At 40.0% G+C, this 25,741-nt stretch overlaps 1 protein-coding gene across 3 annotated transcripts in view; it reads left to right on the top strand.

Moving 5' to 3' along the window:
* The window catches only part of LOC148028368 (cyclin-C1-1-like), a 104,677-nt gene that overhangs the window by 1,801 nt on the left and 77,135 nt on the right, over positions 1 to 25,741 (top strand). Inside the window, exons 2-3 of one of the 3 annotated variants that reach the window (XM_087690188.1) lie at positions 8,810 to 8,882; positions 9,040 to 9,080. In XM_087690188.1, coding sequence (XP_087546314.1) covers positions 9,049 to 9,080 — 32 coding nt within the window. In that variant the 5' untranslated portion in view covers positions 8,810 to 8,882; positions 9,040 to 9,048. The remainder of the gene's footprint in view (positions 1 to 8,809; positions 8,883 to 9,039; positions 9,081 to 25,741) is intronic. The other 2 variants (XM_087690189.1, XM_087690190.1) reach the window with 2 other exon arrangements.

Raw genomic sequence — 25,741 nt, 5'->3', positions numbered from 1 at the left:
TCAGTTGGACAAAGATGCAATTGAGAAAGCAATCTTCGATTGGAATACAAACGATGCCAAAGCATACTCCGCGCTTCTCTGATGTTTCTTAGAGGACATTCGACTAGTGGTCACCTCTTATGGGACATCTTCCAAAGTGTGGACGAATCTTCGACTCATGTATGAGGCTCCATTGACCTGGGCTATCACGCTTTTATTATTAGCTATAAACCATCTGGTTTGAGTCCCCCAGATACAAGACCAACTTCACCATGTGCCGTTTGCCCTTCTTGAAGCTCATTTAGTGGGAATAATGCTTAACAAGCTGCCTTTTGAGTATGATGTTGTGGTGCATGACTGAACGAGCTCAGACGCTAATAACTTCAACAATTTTCTAGCATATGACTTCTATTTATTGGGACACGAATTTGCACTTAGATTATAGGAGAGAGTGGCATTGCATTCTAGTAGTATCCATGAATGAGCCCTTGTTGCTTTAGAGAGGGGTGACATGAAGAGTAAGAAGGGACACTCCTCATTGTCCTTAGATATCGACGATAATTCAGTCATATGACCAAGTCCATGGTGGCCAAGGAATCTATATTCTAGTCCTAGTGGTGCTTTTATCCCTCAAGACTGTTGAGCTAAGAGAGAGTGAGAATGGTGAAGATGGGGTGTGTAGGCCTCATCCATATTCAGGGGTAGTGGACCTCAAGTATGGCTTTCTGCAGGTACTAATTGAAGTTTTTGGTAGGTTCAGATCCTAAAGTTGGTTTGTGTCTTTGAGGATCATCATGGGAGTGTTTGATAACGAGCAATGCTTGCTCCTGGTTTGTTATTACCTAAGGGGACCCCTTAGGTAGTTTGTTCAAAGGCAAGGAATCCATGGCCATGATGTGGTTTCCATGGAGCTAGTTCATGATGGGTATCAAGTTTTAGGCTTTTTTACTCATTGTAGTCAGGGATTGTTGTGAATCAACATTGGCATCAATGTGTTTTTGAGGCACCTTGGTGGTGTCTTGATCACCCATTGCTTGGGTATCCATGTTGTATAATACACTATAACATTACAAGTTTCTAGCAAATCATTGTTATGGTATTGTTATATCCTTGGACATCTAGATGGGCACTAGTAGCATTGATCATTGTGGTTATGAAGTGACTGAGTGTGAATGCACTAAGGACACTTTAGGGCTAGGGCAATTGAGCCCTATTTATAAGACTTAAGGTCCTATTGTGCATATTATTGTGTAATCACCACTCTTGGACTCTTAGCACGTTGGCCAACACATTCGTATATTAGGATGCTGTGGATTGGTAGTATAGGATGCCAACCCTTGCGATGTGATTGTGATCTGGAGTGCTACTAGCTTTGAGGCTTGGGGATGAGCCCATGTGGCTCTATGGTTGGGAGATGAGTTTGATGTCTAGTCCCCTATATTCGTGAATGTGGCCTGTGGTGTGTTGTGTCTTGTGTGCAGCTTGGATCCTAGGGGGCATTTCATTGGTATTAAAGCGTCAACATGCAATTTGGCATGAGATTCAATGATGTGCACAAAACCACTTTTGTCATGGAACCATGATGGTTCACACATGACAGGTTATCTTGTTTAGGGTGATATAGGACAGTGCTATAGCAAGAGGGGTGTGCATATGTTGCGGGTGGTGGGTACAATAAGGTATGTTTCTTGTCCAATACTCGTACTTGGGTTTTTGTGTTTGGGTGATATATGAGCATGGGGGTTTTCGGTAAGGGAGTTTGGGAGTTGCCACTTGGAGTCTATGGTAGACTGTCATCAATAGTTGAAACCTTGGCTTGTATTGGCATTAGAGTGTCTCTCTTGATAATCGATGTGACATTAGATGTTAATGCTATGCATAATTTCAATGTTAATTCACAATTAAAGTTACTATGATTCTTAACTTTGAAATGTTTATGTTAATGTTTTCATTAATTTTTATGTCAACATTGTTGATCATTTTGATTTAATGTTAAGTCTCTATACATAAAAAAAGTTTGATGTCGGGGTGAGAGAAACTTAGTGATGTCAAGAGAGAGAAATTGAAGCAATTTATGTTGAGGAGAGTGAAAGACAAAAGAGGAAAGAGACAGATGATGCAGTTGGAGTGAGAGAAAGAGAGCGAGGATAGAAAGGAGCGATGTTGAGGATGGAGAGGACATTGAAGGTTGTAGGGTAGTAGCTTGTTCCTTAGGCCAGAGCGGCTAGTATGAGGCGGTCTGTTTGCATTTCAGCTAGGTGCCAAGTCACCCATTGTGATGTTTTCATTTTTCCCTCGGGGGGGGGGGGGGGAGGGGGGGAGGGGACAAGGGGCCTAAATGTATCCATAACATGTGGAGATGGTAGTCGATTGCATTGACTTGGTGGTTGTGTGTTGGGACTTTATCTATGTGGCAAAAATGATAATAGTCAAGTGGCTTTCTTTTTCTGAAATGTGTGTATTCCACGTGGATATGGGATAGTTCTTAGTTTTGGCTGATTTTCTCTTTACGTATAATATTTTTGTTCTCTCTCTTAAGGTTTCAATTCAAACTTTTCCCTTTCCACAAAAGCTAGCTCCCTACGTTGCCCCCTTATTCGGGAAAAAAATAATTGAACAGATTCACATTAAATGCACTTTGTTTATAGTCTTGTCTTCATTTGCATTGTCTCTCTCTCTCGATTCTAATCTCCACTTACTCTCACGTTCACATTAGTTTTTTTTTTTCTCAATCTTTTTGTTCTCTTTTGGATTATTCCTTCTCTCTCATTATCATGGCTTCTCATAGAGTATCTTCTTTTGATGCTCCCATTCCTACCGAACCTCAACACATGGAGGATGCTCGTTGAACCTGAGTACATGCACAAGTAGCGTCCCCAAGGATCTTCTTGCATGAAACCTGATGGAGATTTGTCACTAGTGGTGATTCTCTAAGCCCAAATTAAAGACATGAAATGGCAATTGGTCGAGATGTGCATTTTTCATTTTTCATTTGTGTCCATAGCCATGAGAACATTTCCTTTTCAATTCCAGCTTGATCGCTTTAAAGGAGAAAATAAGGAATGTGATGAGACTAACATCGGTTTATGGTTGGCCAAATGGATGGCTTATTTTGATTTGTATGAATTTGATGATGCTCACAGTATTGGTGAGATACAAAATCATGTTTTGGGGGAAGGTGTATGCTTGGTGGGCAAGTCTATGCTCCAAGCTGGAAACATCTATCCGTTTTTCGAAAGCGTTTTGTAATCGATGATCGGATTGAAAATTTCTGTAAATTGTTTGAGCTCGATATGGAAAAGAAGACCTTGGATGTGTATTCACAAGAATTACAAGATCTTCTTCACAAAACGAAAGCTTTGGATGATCCTTAGGGGTTGCTCTATATGCATTATCTTTTTGGATTGCCATGTCGGACTATCAGAATGAGGTGTTGCGTAATCCGTTACATTCACTAGAGGACTTCTACAGGTACACTAAATTTTTTGATAATACTTTTGTTACAAGTAGGGGCAACCAATTGATGACTGTTGCCTACTGAGCTGTCGTTACCTTCAAGCAAAGAAACTTTCTACTCTAGTAGCAACTTGTCAGTCATCTTCGGGCAAAGAAAAAGGATATAAGTGTAAAGTAACTCAAAGCAAGGTTTGCTCAAAGGGTTGTCGCTTCGCCTGCCATCATGTGGAGCATTTTGGTGGTGATAGAGAGTGTCCTTAGAATAAGAAGGCGAAGTCTACTTCAAAGGCTTCGGTTAATGTTGTAGAGGCTTCAAGTATTACTTTTGAATTTTTATTGGAAGATTGTTTTGTTTCATAAATAAAATTGTATTGGGTCCACATGATCTTTTAAAGGTTATTGGTTGTATTAATGGCCAAGAAGTTCTAGTTTTACTTGATAATGGTTCTACTTACAGTTCTTTCTTCTTGGCTGGTGCAAAAATTGCAGTTTCACATGGTACCCATTGACCAAGCTTATTCTGTTTGTTGTGTGGAGGGCCCCATTGTGAATTGTTGGGATTAGATGGTGTCGAGCTTAAATCTTTCGATCTAGCAGTACCATGAACTCTTGGATTGCTTCGATCTTTCGATCTAGAGTACTATGAGCTCTTGGACTTCCGATTAATGAAATTTAACCATGTGGATGTTATTCATGGCATGCTATGGTTTTTTGATAAATATTTCTCTTTGCACATTGATATGAACTTGGCGGTTGTTATTATGTGATCAAGGGTTTTTTACCTTCTAGGATCAAATAAACTAATATACATATGATATCAACTTTAGAATTTAATAGATAATTTTATAATCTAGATGTGGTTAACGCAATAACTTACACTCAAACTCATAAAATGTGGGCATGTGAGACTATGAAATTACTTGTTGCACAAAATGGAAATATTTTCTTGGCAGCTTGTTAAGAAATAGGGTAGCCTGATCGTTAGAGGAGACGCAGGTGCCTCTGTGGTTGAGGACTCAGCGAGGAGACATCGATACTCAGCCAACTTGACTTTCAAGTCATCCTTGTTTGTGATTTTAAAATTTTGGAGCTCATGATCCGAATTAATGCGATAGGTCCTATCCTGAGTGGCATAGTAGTCAGTCAAGTGTGCCCAACACTTGGATGCTAAGTCAGAATGTTGAAGTTGAGAGTAAAACTCAAGCAATAAGCTTGACAACAATAGCGGAGGCGTTATGAGCCTTCCATGAGCGGACGACCTCATATGAAATAAGTGCGAGACGAGGTTGGGGTTCCAATCCTTGCACTAAATCCTATCGGTTTGAGAGTCCAAGACATGTCTTATCAAATTGGACCAAGTGGTATAGTTTGACTTGTTGAAATGAGTCTTGTCATTAAAGTAACATGCTTGGTGGATGAGGAGCTAGAACCATGAGGTGTTTGTGAAGATGGATAGGTGGGTAAGATGGAGGATAAGTTGGTGGTGGTGGTGGTGGTGGTGGTGGGGGATAAGGAGGAGGAAGGGATAATGGTGGATAGACAGAAATAGGCTGCTGATGTCCACTAAGTGTCGATTGCTGTGGATGTACCAAAACAAACATAGGTTTGTATAATACTGTAGGTGGAGGTGGAGGCATTGGGACATGATAGCCCTATCCAAATGTTGGCTGGGGCATAATAGAATGACTGGATGGTCCACTAGGTAATGCCATAGAGGCAAACTGCGGTACCAAAGGATCCACACTCGAGTATGTCTAGGATTCTCTTTCAGAGGGATAACTCGAAAGTGTGTATGGGAGGTGGAGCCTCCGTCACAGATACACTACCTGGAAATGGGTATATAGAGGTACTTAAGGCTATGCAGAACCCCTTGGTGTAGTGTGTGGTGATAAATGTGATACACTTAGTGGAATCGAAAAGGAAGGTGTAACGGAAGATGAGGGAAGGATGGGTGGGAGCCTAAATGGATTAGTAATTGATGTTGTTGTGTGAAACATGGTTGGTTTCTTTTGTCCATTAAATACATTGGGTGAGGATACACCTACTTCAGATTAACCATGAGAAATAAAATCATTTGAAGAAAAAGGATGGGAATAAATACTTACAAGTTTTTCTTTCAGCTTTTTACCTAGTTTTATGTTCATAAAGAAATACCTGTCTTTCCCATTACTCAGAAACCAAAAGTTGTTTTGATAAGTCCCTTCTTGATGAGCATTCTTCGATCCAACATAAAATACAGAATTAGTTGGCATAGAATTTGACATAATAGGATTCGTACTGGGCATTGGAGATGTATTGTGGAAGTGATGTGTAATTCGAGCTAGGTTCTACTTGCGGATGGCCAGTCCGTAGTGGAGATTTTGAAGGTCTTGCAAGATCATTAGTTCTGTCCATTGAATCTTAAGGAGAAAACTCAAGCTTACCTTTAACCTCTTGTTGAGCCTATGCATAAGGATGAGATCACACCCACAGAAGTTTGATCTGGTTTGTGGACTTCATGGTAGTCTGATGGTTCTCTGCCCATGTCAGATCATGCAATAGCAAGCTGAGAGGCCCACTCTTAATCATTTTTGTCCATGTTTGACAACGGAGACTAGAGTGATAGTGTGAATGCATTCGAAGTCATTTGTCCCTTCTGTTGTTCTTGCTTTTACGGATGAGATTTTTGATCAAAGTCCAAGGTTTCTCAGAGAGTACCTAGCTTTGATACTATGTGAAGAAATGCTCTAAAGGCAAAACACACTAAACCAATCTTATGACAAAACACAGATTGATAAACATAAAACACAGTTAGGGTTAGGGTAACTCAAAGATAGTAATCACAATAAATAATGAAGTGAACGACTATTGACTGTACAGTGCTCATGCAACAAACACACTATGCAGTGAATACTGAACCTTGAACTCTTGTATCTCTGGGATCAAGGCAGATGTTATGAGTTGAAGAGTGTGTTGCACTCCGAAACGGATCCCAAAAATGTAGTAAGACAATCTTCGTGTGTTGAACACTAGTAAACATAGCTAGAGAGGTTGGATCTGTGTAGACAAGGAGTGTAGGAGAGAGAAAGACTAAAAACGCAGGTACTTGAGGAGAGAGAAAATTGGTGGCTGTGTGGAGTAGGTAAATGTAAGTTGACTGTGCTAGGCGACAGGTGAAAACTGATGGCGATAGTGTAGGTGCTGATGGCGATAGCTAGATGAGAGATTGATTGCAAATGCAAGCAAGATGATGATGGCGATAGCTCCTATTGATGGCGACTGGATGCAAATGATGGCAACGGGCCTTGGTAGCAGCTAATGCAAGTTTCCTAACAATGGTGACAGCTCCAGGAGGTAGGTGACAGGTACAAAGGCTGGAATTAGGGGCTAGATGATAGCAGATTGCAAGGGTCTAGGGAAGGCTCTGACCTCAATGTCCTTCACGAACGGAGTGTGGGCAGCAGAGGTACGGCTCTTGAAACCTATAAAAACGAGTTTGAGGGAGAGTGGTGGGCTACATGCCTATTTATAGAAAGTTTGGGGCACCCGAATTAGGGTTTTGCATGTGGGACACAATAACTCTCTAAGATTGCGTTTCTTTTTAAAATAAGAAGGTTTTTCATTAATTAGGCATGTTTTGGGGCTGCTTAAGCTAGGCTAATGCAGGTTTAGCCTAACACAACACACTCTCTAACTCATTACCTCTCCCTCAGTTGTCAAGACATCAAAGTTCAAGGTTCAGTATTCATTCCTTGCATAGTCTTTTTGCTACATGAGCATTGTATATTTAGCATTCATTCAGTGTGCTCATTGTCTCTTAGTTACCCTAACCCTAATTGTGTTTTGTGTTGAGTTTATGCCTTGTTGTACACTTTTATTTGTGTTTTTGGGTTAGGGTATTTCTTTACACCAGGCATGGCAGGAATCATTAGCAAAGAGAATGCTGGTTTGTGATACTTGTGTTGACCACATGGTCAGGCCACAAGTGGTTCATGTAAAGGTCCATCATCAATATTAGAGGAATATCGTAAGGGGCGCTGACCTTGAGGGCCAATTTGGTGTTGTCTACCATGCAAGAGTGCTCTAGCTCTCAAGTTCTTTGTGCCATTTATTACCCTAGTTGAATTGAATAGTGTGTGTGCCATAAATTTATGTTTGTTGCCCTATAGATAAAATCTACAAGCTGGTTTCACCATGCCACTATATAGGTGATGCCATGAAGAAGGGATGCTTTTCTCTTTACTGATTCTTAGTTTGTAAAGAAAACAATTGTTTTATTGCATTGTAGGCATATGCATGTTTGCATGTACGTCATTTGCATGATCTTGTGAGCGTGAGAAATACTTGTCATTCTCAAGCTGATTGGAACTTAGCTCAAACCTAAAGTATTGGAAGGATTGGGGTTGAGCAAAAATCCATTGCTTCGGGGGTTGGGGGGTGTGTTGTTGCCCATCTTCAATCCTCAACTTGTCTCCGTTTCTTTCATGTGTCCATGGCTGTGATTTTCTAAATAACTGTAATATTCAGCTTCAAGTATTCGTTCCTTGTATTTTTTTGAACTATTTAAGTCTCAAAAATAAGTGAATATTAAAATTGTGAGCATACTGGCAGCTACGGTCCTTGGCTGAAGTGAGCTTTGGGACTGCACTAATCCACAACTGAACTGCATCTAGACTAGAACCACTCATACACCTCGATCATGAACTCTGCCTAAAAATTGAAGTCAAATCGAGGATAGCATTCAATGCTGAGATTAGGCAAAACACGCACTGCATGTGACAGCAGGCCCAAAATGTGGCACAGGCAAATCTTAACCAGTCAGCATGCAATTGCTTCTGATCACAATGCGGGCAGGAAATGAAAGTGCAGCAGTCAGGTGATTGGCAGTTGAGGACACATGAAGCAGCGAAACACAATATAGACATGCTGGAAACTGTAGTCAGCATGTGGAAAAAATGTGTCACACACACAGAATAACAGCTTAAGACTGCTGCACAATCAAGTAAGACTTGCATTGGGACTTGAGGCATCACATATAGATGTGAATCAGCTGTGAAAATTATTCTAATACACAATTCAATTTTTGCTGGAGAATCAATGAATTTAAACAGACACTCAGTGCATGGTTTTGGCTGGATATCTAATGGCGACTCAACCTAGGCTACTGGTTCTCCAACTTAGAATTGGTATGATTAAGAAGTACTCTTTAGACTACTCAAACTAGAATAAGGCAATACATCCTGCTTCTCGAATTGGGTATTACTTACTTTTATTTGGGTAAACTTTCAACATTTTACAGTTGTGAAGATCTTACAAACTTGTATGTGAAATATAATTCATTCATCTACAATCGATATCTTTTAACACCTTGCAATATCTTGTGGTTTGTGGTTAGGCTGGTCAGATGAGGAGTTCATGAAAGAAACTGACATTGTTGGATAGGTTAATGATGTTTCAGCTGATTTAAGGTCAATTTTGAACCATTGGCCTATTGAATGACCTTGTTCCTCTCCTGCTTAAAGCTGCATCTTACTAGCATGTGCCAAGGATAGTACTTAAAAATTATTTAGAAACCTCCATCTTAGGCTCATTGATCTTTTAATCGATTGTTGTGCTTGTTGACAGCTTTGAAGAATGGCTGCAAATTTTTGGACTTCTTCTCACTAGTAAGATTCTTATTCCTTGTGCACTTATTTTACAGCTAAATTCTCATCGTTAAGTTCCAAATTCGACAGCCTGATGTTTTAGCTGCAATAGACATTTGCACTTTTCTGTCCATTGTGACCTGTGGCTTCAGGACTGTCGATGCTCAATTATAAATAATATGTTAGTTTGCACATGATAGCTCCAAGGTGTGATGTACTATCTTTTATGTTAGATAGCATGGCATTCTGTAGTTGACAATTGCTATTTAGAGAACAGAGGTATAAAGAGGATTTTGTACAGGACATGCTGTATTCAAAGTCATGATCTATCCTTTTCCCAACTCAATGGTCATTTTGATATAGTAAAATGTTGCACACATATTTTTGTGCATCTGTTGTATTATAGTAGAAGCACACCATGGGATGCTGTGCAGATGATAGAGTTTACAAGTTTGATGTTCCTGCAGCCATGCTTCTATTTTGTGTAGCTTTGATGTTCAATGCAAGCATCTTATTATGTTTTATGTGTTTTGATTGTAAATGCCTCTCACAAATATAAATAACGAATGTGGATATCATACAGCTTATTTTGAGATTGCTGATATGCAAACATTTCTGTGTTATGTCACCCATATTTCTGTCTGGATGAAAATTCACCAAGGCAATATTGTGTGTCTAGAATGGTTTGACCAGGAGCTTGCAAGATTTTGCTTTGAATAGAGGCGAGTCTTGGTTGCCTCACTTTTGGTTGGAGGGGGGGGGGGGGGGGTGGAGATCTATTAGCTTGGATGGCACTTATTCTTTGAGGTGGAGATGCATGATACCATCTTCATTGCTGAAGGTAGTGATTGCATTGTGGTGGGACTAGATGTACTCCCTAGCAGACAGGTTTTAGAAGCACACTGCTTTCCATTTAGTCAGAGGAACATGCTCCCCATTCAAAATGCTACAGTGAAAGAAGGATTATGGTCATCTGTGTTCTTCTTTCTCTAAAATGCTACGTGGCTAGTGTTTGTTGAGAAGTTATTCAAGTTTGTTATGAGAAAACCATGTGTGAGCATGGGATATGTTCTCCACCAGCCATAGTCTCACATTCCGGGCCTTAGGAACAGATTAACTCGTTTCGGCATGTATCTACCAGCGAAACGCCCATGGAACGTTCCTGCCTGTTCCCAGCCCCGTTCGTGCCCGTTCCGCGCCATTCCGGGCCGTTCCAGCAGCCGTCCCTCGCCCGCCTCCCTCTCCTGCCTCCCTCACCTGCTCCGCCTCCCTCGCCTGCCTGCTCCTGCCTACCTCACCTAGGCCCTACTTGCTCCCGCCTCTCCTGCCCGCCTGGCCTGCGGCCCCCCGCCTCTCTTGCCTGCCTGAGTGAGTGAGTGGGTGAGACACACACACACGAGATAGATATTAGATACACATACACACGTCACACATATATACAAACATGTGTGCATGTGTGGGTGTGTGTGACATATGATTACTAATCATGTTGCTACTAATTGTGTTGTTGGTCCCCCCTTGAAAAGCGTGATCCATTAGCTCACTAAATTGGCACGTCGAACATGACCTTTTCAATGCCTACCATACTACTACCCATAATCTAGTTGTCCCATATTGTACCTAGCATATCATGCCACCCTTCTCACTTCCACCATGCTACTAGATAAACCAATTTGCAATCTTCCAACTAACTTAATCTATGAGCTATATATATATATATATATACCGGTCCCTCCGTTCCCATTCCCTAACTTTAGGCGTTTCCCTCGTTCCGAGGGGTCTCGTTCCTGTTCCTGTTCCCCGTTCCTGGTAACTATGCTGCCCATATCCCTTCTGGAGGACATCGCAGTTCGTGATTACGCTTCCTGTTCTCCTTTAGGTGCCTTGGCCCATCACTCAAGTCCTACGTTTGGAGGCTCCACCTTGCTTGGCGTCACCCCACATCTAGCGTCAATTTCTGCAGCCCCAGATACTTGCGTTTTTGGGTTGACAAGCCTTCACAGACTGCACTTATCCTCTTGGTGGCTGATTCAAGGTATCATCACTATGTTCTTCTTGTGTTTTTGAGTTTCTCTTCTCTCTTAGTGTTTGCCGTACACACTCTGTGTTTCTCCCCACAAACCCTACTATCTCTCTGGTCTCTGTCATTTTTTGACATGGTATTAGAGCCATAGGTACTCAGTGAGCCATGAAGATCCTCTGCATCAGAGAAGGCAAAGACAGGTTGCAGATTCGGCATCATCTACTGATTTCCTCCTTCATTTCGACTGCATTACCAGGAGACAGAGATACCCTTCTCTTCCTCTCCCACCCACCCTCTCTTTTATAGGTTGACACTCCAATGCTATGACTTTTCCACAGGCAGATGGACAGAGCACTGGGTGCTCCTTTTGCGGTGTCATTGAAACTACCACCGATGCTTGTTGACATGGGCCTTTGCTCCCTACATCGTCAAATTATGTGCGTCTAGCCCCAAGCACTCGTTGTGCTACCTCTCCCTCTAGGGTCACAAAGTTGATTATGCACTGGCTTTTAGATTTTTGTGCTCACGGCAATAAGATGCATCCGATACACCCTAAGTCCACAAGAGGATCGATTGTTACCACGACGTCCTCGTGACCACTGCAATTTGCTGTGGAGGTTGCTTCTACTTCTTCTAGGGTTTTAGGAATGCCACCTCGACAACCTGCGGTTCTGCAATCCGCTCTACCAAGAGATGGTGATTGCTGGGTATCATCCCCTCGACAGTCCACCCCTCGGCACGAGATAGTGGTTGTTCAACACCTTTCATTACTTCGGTTGTGTAGTCTGCTCCATTGAGAGACAATGACTTGGCTCAGCATGAGGCTCACCTTTCCCCACCTTCAACTGCTCAAGTTCTAGAGGCCACCTCTGGGAGTTCTTTGACATTTTCGATATACCCTAGATGCCTTTTTCAACATGACGATGGCTTGTCCTTCGTCATTAGTTGATTCAGAGTTTGTGATCCATGAGTTTTTAGATTCCCTCTCTCTTGTAGAGGGGGGTTCAAAGAGGGATGTACCCTTTTTACCCTCAAAGGAGGCTTCTACTTCTTTGGCTTCAAAGGGGGCCCTTGCGTCTCCACCCTTAGGGGGGGCAGCTCCTCATGATGCGGGGATGTGCCCTTTTTTCCCTCAAAGGGAGAGTTTTACTTCTTTGGCTTCAGAGGGAGCCCGCGTGTCTCCACCCTCAGGGGGGGCACCTCCTCATCATGAAGTTCTTCACCTACCATTTACTCTTTGGGGATGGTTGTCTTCGAGCAATGTATTGATACCCAAGATCTTCAGAGACCACTTTGATCAGGGCCTTGGATATTTAACTGTGACTTGGTGATGAGGCCTTCGAATTCCCTCTAGCATGGAGTTGCGGAGCTAGTGGCTTCTCTTTTGAGGTGGAGCCAACTTCTACAGTTCATCCCGTTCACTACTCCTTACTACAGGTTACCTTTCACGTGGAAATTTTGGATCTTCGGGATCCTCTATATCTTTATTGTATATCTCTTCGCAACTCTTTCTTCATCCCTCTTTGGGCCTGAGAGGGGGTGCTGAGAACCACTTCTTTAGTTTACACACTTCATTTAGGGTTTTACATTGACAGCCCCAAAAAGGACTAGTGTCACATTTTGGCCACTTTTTTAGTGGACGCCCACATAGTGGTGCGCCACCCTAGATAGCTTATGCCTCTAAATAGGCAGTCACTTCATTCATTCATACACCACCTCAGGCATTCTTTACCCATCTTCCTCTTCCTCTGTCACTCCCACACTCTTCCTTCTCCACTCCATTGCTGCCCATACCCCTACTTGAGGACATTGTAGTTCGTGGTGATATTTCCTCTTCTCCTTCAGGTGCCCTGGCCCATCACTGAGGTTTATCCTCCTAGTGGCTGTCCCTTCATTTTGCATCATCATCCATCCCTCGACGTCAGTGTTTGGGCTCCTCTCCTTGTGTTTGACAGCTCTGACACTCTCTAGAATTTGTGTTTTGCTGCTTGAGCCATCTCCTTGGCATGAGAGGACTACAGTTCGTTGACTTGATAGTTGGTGATCATCTTCTTCATCTTTTTGTGTTTCTGAGTTTCTCTTCTCTCTCAGTGTTTGCTGTACACACTCTGTGTTTCTCCTCACAAACCCTATATTCTCTTTGGTTGGTTTGTCATTTTTGGACACTTTGTAGTACAAACTATGTGAACAGAATACACACCCCTAATCCCCTTGCACAAACAACAACCACAACCCAAAACCCCCCCTTCGAAACAACCAAAAAGAAAAAAGGAGAATAAGAAATAAAACATAATAAGGCTAGTTGTGTTTGAAACAGGCTCACCACTTCTCAAATGACCATAAACATGTTGATCTTTCACTCAACTAAGCAATCGTAAGGCCAAAAATGCTTAGTGCTCTAGTCTCTATGATCAAGATATTCAACAATAGTGAAAGGGCCTCTATCTATATAGCATCATATTAGAGCACTCTTGACTACATGGCTAGTCACACTAAGTCATAATTTACTAAGTCAAATTGATAATGTATTGGAGCATTATTTAACCTAATTGTGCCATTACCACTTAACTAAATCATAGCCTTATGAACTTTGACGAAGTATCCAACTATTAAGGTTTTAGCACATTACATTTGATGCATATCTCAAAAAATCACTATCATCTTCATTGGAATTTGGTCATTTTAAACTAAGAACTGATTTTGAAAGAGAATATCTTCAACATTCTTGATACTTGGTCCCTTCTTGGGCTCTTGTGATGATATTAGGTCTTTTGTCACTTATATGGTCATGCTCTTGAAAGCATAAAACCTTTCACTAATTTCCTCACAAAATCCAAGGTGTGTTCCTAGATTTGTGAGACCTTTGAGAGCTAGCCAATAAAAGTAGGCTTTCCAAAGTGTGAAGTGCATGGGTGACACTTAATGAAGACATTTGACTTGGGAAGTCTAGAGAGATTAAATTAAGAGTGCTTTTCATTAAGAAATGGGATTTGAAAATCGACCGACTTAAGCAATGTATGTGGTCTATGTTGGTCTCTTATTTGTATGGCTGGTTTTCGTTTCTTATATGAGCATTTTGTTGAGGAAAGACCACACAGCTAGAATATAGCTAACTTGTTTCAATGAAAGGATGGACCTTATGAATATATGAATGATTTAAAGGATAATCAATTATTAGCTAACGTAACCACATCTATGATAGTAGACTTGAACACGAATAGTATGTGATATTTTATGAAACAAGAGAAACTCTTCATGTAAATTGCTCTTATCAGTATTCAGCCTTAATGTTAGATTTCTAGATTGAAATGTACCACATTAGCCCATGTAGCAAGTTGAGCACTCATTGAACACTTACTAAAACTAGAAAAGGCAAGAACTTAACACCACAAAGTTAGCTTTTTCTTAGCCTTTCAATCATGTATAGAAGAGAAACTTAAAAGAGCAACTTTAGACTGAGTTCCATTAAAGAGTCGTATATTCATTTCACATTTGCAAACCTTTGCTAAAAGACACGATTTCTTGAGCAGACACACTTCTTTTTCGACTGCTTCCTAGAAAGGGCCAACCTGCTGCTGCCCATCAAAAGTGGCTGATTGGCAACAATAAATGCTAGTCCATGTGCCAAATTTGGCTGACCTGCAGACTGCATATGACACCTAGCTGCCACATGGCAAAATGCCGCTGAAATGCACCTAAAACAGGCCGCAAAATCTGAGAGAAACAGTCTGGAAATGCAGTGAATGACAATGGCTAATAGATGTATTGAATGATAAAATCTCAGAGCTTCTATGTCTCTCTAGGCTATTAAATGCTGATGATCACCAAGAAGATGAAGAATTTGATGACCAATTCAAAGATCATTTGAGGAGAGCAGCTGATATGTTTGCACAATGGGCAAAGGATCCTCAGTTTACTCGTTTTTGAATGCTTCTAAGAAGGACAGCAAGGGAAAAAGAGGAAGTCATCCTCTAGAGCTTTGGGATAGCAGGATGTATTGAAGGAAATGCCAAAACCATCTCAAGATACTCCCAATGTTGTCAATGAGCAAAAGCAATTAGTGCCAGTGGGGCAAGGCATGAAAATGCAAGGCCATCTTGGTAGTGTCAATGCAATGGATTCTAGATAGCAGGGCATGCATGCATATATGGGGCAGCTAGGATACTTTGGTGGTTATACTATATTTCATACTATGGTGGGTCAAGGACCACATATGGGGATACATGGCACAACTCCTTAGGGTATGTAACAACCAATGCATGGAATGCAAGGCCCAATGCATTCGGGTATGGCAAGTGGAATGCAAAACCTCATTTATGGGAGTATTGGCATGATGCATGGGGCACAAAGTGACATGTATGACAATCCATCTGTACCCCTTGGTATGTATGGGGCTTAAGGAATAAATGTTAGTCATGCAATTGCTTCTTACAGTGCTTGTTATGATGCAAAGGTAGCAAGTAGCTAGTTTGTAATAATTTGACTCCCAAAGGGACAACAAAGGACTAAGATGAGGGTGGAAAAGGGGTGAAGTTTGAGGCCTTTATGTGAAGGTATGCTAGGGTTTGCACTGAGGAAACACAGTATGTACGACCAAGATTGAAACGTAAAGACCCAGACAGAGACAAGTAAAACTCAAACCTTGAATGCAAAATGCAAAATGCAAAAACTCAAAACTCAAACACAAAGACAAACATAGAGACAAGAAATTTGAAGTGAATGAATGTAAAAGTGTAGAGAATACCCAAGGGTTAAGCAATGCTGCAGTGTCGGAGAGTGACGTCCAGTGGAGACAGATCCCGAGTGTAGTGACCATGAGTCAAAGTGTGAAAGTTGAGATAAATACCAAACATTGATCATTGGAGGGTTAGATGATTGAGACGATAGCAGGGAAGGTATCTGGAGTAGAGAGTGGTAGTAAAAAGTTGCAAATGCAGTTGTGGGATAGCCACCAACAGGGAAAATATGGTTGCTAGTTGCCGCCTAGGGGGTGAAAAGGCCGAATATAGATTGCAAGGTTGACCCCTGCTGTAGACGAGGGAGGGCTACCACCTGTTGCTTGGCTGAGGGAGAGCCGAACGCACAAAGGAGACAGTTTGTGGACTAGTAATGGTAGATGGACCAAACGTAGCAGAGGAGTGAGAATGTGCATTGAAGGGATGAGAGTGAATGGTGGGCAACCTACAATATTTGCATTTTTCACTAATTAAGCATGTTTTCGAGCTTTTAAAAAATACTAATCATGTAACAAACCTTTTGTATATCAATTGTTACTAAGACATGTTGGCTCAATGATTTCAAATTAATTTGATGTTCATTTACTTTAAAAGGCGATTTGTATTATTTAAGTGTTTTTAAAATATAATTAAATGTTCATCTTTCTATTTAAGGATAGTCAATGGTTAGAATGCCCTTTAATTATACTTGGGTCGTCATTGAGGAGATGCCCAAGAGAAATTGAAAGTTAAGTTGAGCAGTCAGATTGACCAGAAAGCTTAGATAACTAAGACTTTTACACTTAGATAGTCACATTGAATAGAAGCCTATATAATGAGTGGTTTGAAAAAGTGAAACCAAATGCTCAAAGAAACAAACCATGAATTGGTGAACCTATATAATTAAGCTCTTTAGAAGCTAAATTTGGCGACTCCTAAAATTAAGGAGGTTACTATTTTTGAAAGTTGCTTAAATAGAAATTTTGTTTGCGCTAAGGCTTTGGAATTTCACAATGAATAATTTTGTCTTTAGCAGCTATCTCAAATTCTTAACCATTTGAGAGATTTTTAGAGTAGAAGGTTTGAAAGCTTCTTTCTCTAGAAAAGTGACATGTGGTATCTAGAAGAAGACATGTGTCATTTTGAAGAGACAAGTATTCTTACACTTGTCATTTTCAAGAAACACTTGTCATTTGTAGCCTTTACTTTTCACTTTTGAGTACCCAAGCTCCACACCTATATTATATTAGAGATATCTCTTTTCATTTGAAATAAGCTCTTATGCTGAAATATCAGCCAAATGCTTTGTATTCTTCTATCTATCTCTCATCGAAGAAGCACTTTCTACTTAATTTGATCTAATCCAACCACTAAAGAAGAAAATTAGCTTGCTACCCAAGTTTGCAGAAATTAGGATCTCAAAACCCTAATTTTCAGAGTTGCAATAAATCAACCTTTTGTATATGGTTCCGGCACTTGGTGCTTGTGTTTTTGTTTTAATAAATTCCTGTAAAGGGGGAGGGATCAGTTCCCCTCTCAACATGGTGTTGACTCTTCTCGCTCTCTCTCTCTCTCTCTCTCTCTCTCTCTCTCTCTTCCTTCTAATTATAATGATGATAATTGATCGAGTTGGTTAAGTTTAAAGCATTGTATTCTCATGTTTTTCCCCATGCTTATATTGAAATCAGAGTAAAGACTTCTTATTTGCAAGAACTTTTATGAGTGACAAGATCTTTGGGCCCAACTTTCTCACCATGTCAAGAGGTGAAGAGGAGAATTTTGATGAACAATTGGAAGGCTCCCAATACTATGTATGTGTATGTTTCTTTGATTATGAGAAGATACAAAGATATAAGGAGTTGGAAGCCGATCCAGAAATTTAAGGTTTGATGGAGAGAAGGGCTAAAGTACGGGCTGAAGTAAAGGTCTTTAAAGATTTGCTTACCGAGAAGGCTCTTGAGATAGATGGTATTATAGCTACGAAGGCCTATTGAGCATGAGAGGTATCAATGTTATTGATGCAACTAAGTCCATGAAACGTAACATATCATGTATAATTCGAGGATCCACCCAAGTGGTGACTTCAAAGTCTCATCATATACAAGTTGTCTCCTCTTGTCCCAAGAATCCCTCCATGGAGAAGGGCAAGGAGAAAGTCAAAGAACCAACTATTTCCATGGTAGCTGAATCTCCAAAGACGCTTTTAGTAAAGGAAAACGATATTAAAAGAGGCTTTAAGCCTGGAGAGAAGAGTGTCAAGTTTGATGTTTTCTATGATAAGAGAGATTCTTAGGATGTTCAACAGGAAGTTTCTGCCTTTATCCTTTGAAGCCGATATGCAACAAGAATGGGATACATTGAAGCAAAGGCACGGAGACAATGTTGAAACATATATCAACAGGTTTGTAGCTATTTCTCTTAAATTTAGATCTTTTAATGGAGTTTCTTCCAATATAGAGATGAGAAAGTTTATCCATGGATTATTTTTGACGGTACGACGAGCTGTCAAGATGACAAAGTCTAATACTTAGAAGCATGGTATGGGGGAGTTTCGGAAACGGGGGAAATGGAAACGGAAAAAACTAGATTTTTGGCCAAATTTTGAAAATGGAGAAACGGTGTTTCTGATTATACACTAAAAAAAAACAGTATTATGTGGGTATGTAAATATATCAATGCCTACAACAACATGTACCCAAATTTCATACAAAACTTTGAGTCTTTATGTCATATGATTGAAATCATGATTCATTATACATTTCAAGACTCACGACTCACGAGTGAAGATTGAGGAGTCAAGACTGAGGACTCAATGATTGAAACTTAACTTAACACAATTAAGACTCAATTTTCAAAACTGAAGGCAATAAAATGAATTAGAATTTATGACTCATGAATAATCTATGATCTAAAGAGCACTGAAGACTGAAGTCTGACATTAAGAATAATGAAACAAGAATCAAGATGCATAATAAGTGGGATTAAGATACAATGATACATGTAAACTATGTCATGTGAATAATCTATCAAAACTCCAAAGTCCAGTGAGGCTATAAGTATCAACATCAATGAACAACTGGCAAGTCTAGTCTGGACTTTGCATTGCTAAACTGACTTCTGTATATCACGAGTCATGACTCATGACTCATTCGGATTTTGAGGATCTGTGCACCATCTTCTCGTCCAACTCGAAGAACCTTGATCGAGAAGTTGATGAAGTAGTCTCAGTCTCATTCTCAGACTCTAGCTCAGACTCTGCTTGTGACGCATGACTATGTGTGGCCCTCACTTTAACCCTGCTTTGTGCATGAGTCTCATGCACTGGTGCCGATAGCTTCTCATAGAGCATGGAGTAGATATTCTGCTCCTCCTGTGGTATCTGCGAAATGCCACGCACCTTCTCTATATCAATCTTATCAACATTCACTTGTAAATGTGAACGAGACAAAGATATATCATATGAGAGGAGATTCAATATGTTCAATGTTCATATATATCACAATTTACAATCCAACTTCCAAGCAAATTAGCAATGTCAAGTCTCAAGGACTCAAGGTTAAAAAGTTAATTATACATAATACTAATTATTACCAATTTACTTGTGAAGACTCAGGGGACAGAGCGATCCTCACAAGAAGCTGTAGATTGCAATGGCAAAACACTAAATACTCCAACTGGGCAGTTGTGAGCTTGTTTCTCTTTTTGGTGTGGAAGAGAGCCCATGTACTCTAGTTCCTCTTAGCAGGCTCTAAACTACAATCTTGCGAGAGGACCTGAATGGCAATGCATTTCTATTCAAATTTAAGAGATTGAGGTTAAATAGTTGGCAATTGCTAATATGCAAGCGGCAAAATCAACATTTGAGTGGACAATAGATTATAAAACCTATTACCTAGGTTGCATAATGTATTAGATAATCAAGATTCAAAATATAAAAGTCACCAGTCACATATCAAAGTAGGAGCATAATTGTCGTATTTCTCCCACCAAGAGACAAGTTGAAGCTGTGTCTCTCGAAGCCTAGTTGTGGATCGGCCAAAATGAAGAGAATGATTGCGTAATGCTAGCAAATCATCCTCTACTATTTTCATCCTATCTATATCATCCCCTGTGAGGCGTCTCATGTACTCCATAAAGCCCTTCTCTAACTCCTCGCTAGTGCATTGCTTCTCGCTACGCCAAAGGGAATGCAAGATATGTGTGACATCATGGATTGGTTTATGGAACCAATCCCATCGTGCATTCCACATTGCACGAATCTCATCGACCCTATAGATAAAATAAATTAAAAACTTAGAAGTTAGAATAATGATCAATCATCAAGGAGTCGTTAATACCAAGTAATTATATGTGTAAAAGTTAAACAAAAACTTACTTGTCTTGGGGCAAAAAATTGTTGCAAAGCAAGGTCTCGTCAATTTTATCCATATACTCATATAGAAGTCCCAAAGTACTTCCCTCCATATCAGTGATGCGCAATACAATGTAAATAGGAGTGAGACTTTTCACCAATGCCTCTGCCTCAACCCACCAACTCTTATTTAAAATATTGTACCTAAAAGCAAGAGCCTTTGGAGACTCTCTCTTACTCCATGTGAGCCATTCTTGGCATGCTATGGTCCATATCAAATTTGGATGGACCCGTATCAACAGACCCGTATCAATCTCTCCAATACAATAAACATATAAGTAAATCTAGTGGTGGAGGGCTTCAATAGCTTAAGTGTGCTATTGGCTCGAAACATGCTTGTGATAGATAGTCTCTTCTTTACAAATCTTACCATGCTTGTTGCCGTCTTGAAAATATCATCTACCCAAGATATTTGTCCAATATCTTCAATAAGCAAGTCTAGGCAATGGGATGTACATGGAGTCCATACTATGCTAGGAAACTCCTCCTCAATCATACGTTCCTTAGACACACAATTGGTTCCATTATTTGTCACCACATGCACCACATTTTGGACTCCTACGTCCAAGATGACGTGTCGCATGTGCTTCCAAATGAAAGCTCTTATGATGGTAAGACCTGAGGCAGAGGCATTGATAGCCTTACTGAACATGGTGCCTTTACGTGAAGACACCAAAACATTGTAAACATTCCTTCGGCGCATATTTGACCATCTATCGCATAATATTGTGTATCCATATTTTACCTCCTTCAAGGGCTTCAATTGAGCCTCTATGGATACTTTCTCCTTTTGAAGCTCTCGTGTGCGTAATGCATTTGCAGATGGGCCTTTCCACTCACACCCTATGCGGCTTACTGTCGTGATTGTCTTATTCCATTGATGTGTAGTGGCCACATTCAAAGGGATAGCACACCAAATAAATAAGCATGTGAGTTCTCTAGTTGCCTCCATAATGGCTTGCCTCTGAAGTCTTGGACATTTGCACCATGCAAGGAGCCCTTTTGCCCACCACCACTAGGAGATGGCAATGGGGTCCTTTTGCACTTGGACCTGATACGGATATGGATGCACTTCTTTTTGATGGGCCACTGACACCTCCAATTTGGCTAGTGTCACTAGGCCCACTAGCCTCTCTTTGCCCCACTTGTGCTTCATTAGCCCGATGTGGTGTTGGATGAGAGGATTCATCCTCTTGTAGCTCAATACCCATATGCTTTCGACGGCAAAGATGGAGACTTACTGTTACTTCTGTCGGCACATTTGCGCAAGGTCCGATGTCTTTGTTGGGAATGCATGCCAAGTGGTCTTTCACGTGCATTACGCTCTCCGATTTCTCCAATCCACAATAGTTGCACTGCCACTTCTTTGATCCGCTTGAGCTCTCGTATCCCTTGATTGGAGTGACGTGCCTCCAATATGGGTTTGGCGCCATGATATGATGATTAGCCTTTAGGTAATGGATTAAAAGGAGGAGGAGGAGGAGGAGGAGGAGGAGGAGAACTTCATTAATTTTCAGTCAACAATTGCCAGATTGATTGGATACATTTGTTGCGTGAAAAACATGTTATAACTTTAGGACCAAAAGAAAGAGGGCTAAGCTTTTTTCAGTTTACGAAAGAACTTTGGATAAATTGGCCTTTGCATATGATGTTATTACTTACGCCTCTATGGTCTGTATTCGGAGTTTCCTTAAGGTTGGTGAGGAGGAGGAGGAGGAGGAGAAGGGGGAGGGGGGGGGGGAGTTGGAGGTTTGAGAAGGAGGAGACGAGAGCTGGAGTGTGCCGTGCGAGTCGAGAAGCCTGGAATGACTCAAATTGCGATCCGGCGTGCTGGATAACCAACACTGAAACGGGCCGTATGATCGCGAACCAGCGGTTTGCCGTTTCTGTGCCGGTTTGAAACGGCCGGTCCGTTTCAGCAGCTCCGAAATGACGTTTTGAGATACTATGCTTTGGAGGCAGCCCGAGATGCAACCTTAGAAGTTGAAGGACTGCATATGCCATTGATGCTTGGTAAAGCCTCAAAGGAAAAACCACAAAGGAACAAGACCAAGATGTCTCACCAAAAAAAGTTTGATAATCAAGAACCAAAGCATAAGGATGGAGATAGACCACCTTTGCTATCCAAAAAGAACCTAACATCTCAATAGTTAGCAGAATATATAAGAGAAGGACGATGTTTCTCTTGTGGAGAAAAAGGACACATGACCGAATAAGGCAAAGAAGGAAAACTTGCCCAAAAAGACACCTCAAGCAAAGATTGTATCTAAGAAATCCTTGCAATAAGATGAAACTTTGTTAGAGAAAAGGAAGCTTTTTATGACTTGGGTTAAGATTGCTAATTAACATGTTCTCATTCATTTTGATACAGGAGCTACATATCATCATATCCATCCTCAGATTGTTGAAACTTTACATCTACCAAAGGAGAGGTTTGGAACACCAGAAAGGTCAGGTGTTGCTTTTCAAGGAATGGAGTTTGAAGTTGCTGCCATTCTTGGAAAACTACGAATTGAGATAGGAGATTATGTAGATCATGAAACTTTTGAGAACTCCGCAAACACAAACATTATATGAATAGCAAAAAGAGCCAAATTTCCTAGAAGATATTTACTACTTGGGCCATATTGTATCCAAAGATGGGATTCGGACGGATCTAGAAAAAGTCAAGGCTATTGTAGAATGTGGCGAGAATTGACTAGTGTCCGTGAAGTTCGAAGTTTATTGGGATTATACTCTTATTACATGAGATTCATTAAATGGTTTGCAGTGGTTGTTAGACCATTGCATGATTTAAGTAAGAAATCAGTGGCATTCCGATGGACTAAACTAGATAATGAAGCTTTTGAAGGGCAAAAGTTTATATCAACAAAGGATCTGTTTTAATTATATCTATTTTGTCAAAACCTTTCTTTGTGGAATGTCATGCTTCAGGAGATTGCATTGGTGCAGTCTTAAACTAGTAAGGATATGCAATTGCTTGTGTATATAGAATGTTGCAAAATGTAAAAAAGAATAGTGCTACCTATGAAAAGGAGTTAATGGCCATCATTTAAGCTTTAAAAGATTAGAGACACTATCTTTTAGGTGGAAAATTTCTCATCAAGACGGACCATGATAGTTTGAGATATTTTCTCAACCAACCAAAGATATTTGAAAAGCACATTCGATGTGCCAATTATTTAGCTCAATTTAACTTTTAAATATTGCATATTCCTACGAAGCAAAATAAGATAGCTGATGCCTTGTTAAGAAGATCTCAGTTTCATGCAGTTTCACGATTCATTATACATATTTTACTAGTATGAGGGACATGTATGCTTTTGATGAAGTTTTGAAACCATTTGAAAGAGTTTACAACTTGGTAAAAGGATAAACTCTTATGTTATCAAAGATGGATTGTTTTTGATAGAGAATAAGTTATGTGTTATTAAAGATTTGAAGTCTAAAGTAATGGAAGAATGCCATGCGACTCCTTACATGGCTCATTGTTGTATTTTGGCCACAACCAAGACACTTAAAATGTATTTTTTTTGGTTAAGTCTTTGATGAGACATTGAATAATTTATCAAAGAACGTCTTGTGTGTCAAAGGATTAAGTTTGATCGCCAAAAGTTTGTAAGGCTTTTGCAACCATTACCAATTCGGAGCCAACCTTGAGAAAGTATTGCTATGGATTTTATTTTTGGCTTGCCAAAATCAGCAAACGGTAATGATGACATATTGACTATTATTGACAGGTTTAGTAAACATGCTCATTTCATTCTAGTTAAGAAGACTATTAAGTCTCAACACATGGCTAGAATATTTGTTCAACAAATCTTTAATTATCATGGGTTGTCACAATCCATCGTAGGTGATAGAGATCCATGAACCACTAGTCTCTTTTGGCGAGCTCTTTTTGAAAATTTGGATATAAAGCTTACATTTTCTTCTTTTTACCATCCTCAAAGAGATGGCCAAAGTGAGATGGCCAATCTCACAATATTGGATATGCTGAAGTGCTATTGCGATAAAGCCAATGAACAATGGGAAAAGTATTTGTCTTTGGTAGAATATACTTATAATAACACAATTCATACTTCCACAGGTAAAGCACCATTTGAGATTATATATGGAAAACCACTCTTATTACCTATTCTTAAAACCAAGGAGGAGATATTTCATGCTGATGAGTTCGTGCATGATATAGATACAACTTTCGTCCAAGTTAGACGGGCTATTCAAGAATCTCAAGAAAAACAAAAGAAAGCAACAGATGAGTATTGAAGATAATTGAGTTTACAAGAAGGAGATTGAGTGTGGTTGAAATTGGACAAAGCTTGTCTAAGACACTCTAACAAGTCTTTATCCCAAGTCACTAAGCTTGCAGCAAGAAATTATGGGCCATTTCAAGTCATTGAAAAGATTAATGATGTTCGTTCTAGGTTATAACTTTCAGAGCATTGGAGAATTCACAATGCTTTTCATATTCATCTTTTGAAGCCTTATGAAGGGCCTTAACCATTTGAATGTGTAATAGAGGATCCACTTGAAGTGGATGAACAGGAGGAAATACTTCAACCAAAGCAAATAGTCTTTCATGTGATCTAGAAACAAGAAAGAAACATTTCTAAAAAACTTCTTTTGAAATTTAAAAATTACTCTCATTTAGATTCTAAATGAATGCCAAAAGAGTATTTTAAAGACTCTCCAGAAACACTTGCAGCTTATAAAGAAATTGTAGGATTAGAAATACTTCACAAGCATCGTCTTGAGAATAAGATAGATTTCAAGAGGCATGAATGTAACAAATCTTTTGCATATCAATTGTTACCAAGATGTATTGGCTCAATGATTTCAAATTATTTGATGCTCATATACTTTAAAAGGCAATTTATATAATAGCCAAAACGCCCTATAATTATACTTGGCCAATATGATTATTTAGAAGAAGACATGTGGCATCTAGAAGAGGACATGTGTCATCTAGAAGGTCGAATGTAGACTGTAGGGTTGACACCTAATAACGAGGGAGGACTACCACGTGTTGCTTGGCTAATGGAGAGTCGAACGCATGAAGGATGCAATTTGTGGAATGGCGATGTTGGATGGATCAAATGCAATAGAGGAGAGAATGTGCATTGAAGGGATGTGGCTGAATGATGAGCAGTCTGTTTATTTATAGATATTAAAGGGTGTCCAAAAAAATTAGGGTTTGAAGGACTCTTGAAACTCTCTCGAACTGCACACAATATTTGCATTTTTCATTAATTAAGCATATTTTGGGGCTGTTTAAAAATGCTGATCATGTAACAAAGCTTTTGTATATCAATTGTTACTAAGACATATTGACTCAATGATTTCAAATTAATTTGATGCTCATGTACTTTGAAAGGTGATTTGTATTATTTAAGTGTTTCAAAATATGATTAAATGTTTATCTTTTTATTTAAGGGTAGTTCACGTATAGAAAATCATTTAGATCCTACATACCAAAAGGAGAAACAAGAGAGGGTTTTGATTCATATGACTCAAAGGGGTTGTACGAATG

This window comes from Lygodium microphyllum, chromosome 12 (genome assembly GCF_053477565.2).
Source record: "Lygodium microphyllum isolate KBCC chromosome 12, Lygodium_microphyllum_v1.1.10, whole genome shotgun sequence".
Lineage (NCBI taxonomy): Eukaryota > Viridiplantae > Streptophyta > Polypodiopsida > Schizaeales > Lygodiaceae > Lygodium > Lygodium microphyllum.
Note: the sequence above shows the minus strand (reverse complement) of the source record. Positions and strands in the feature narration are given on the sequence as shown.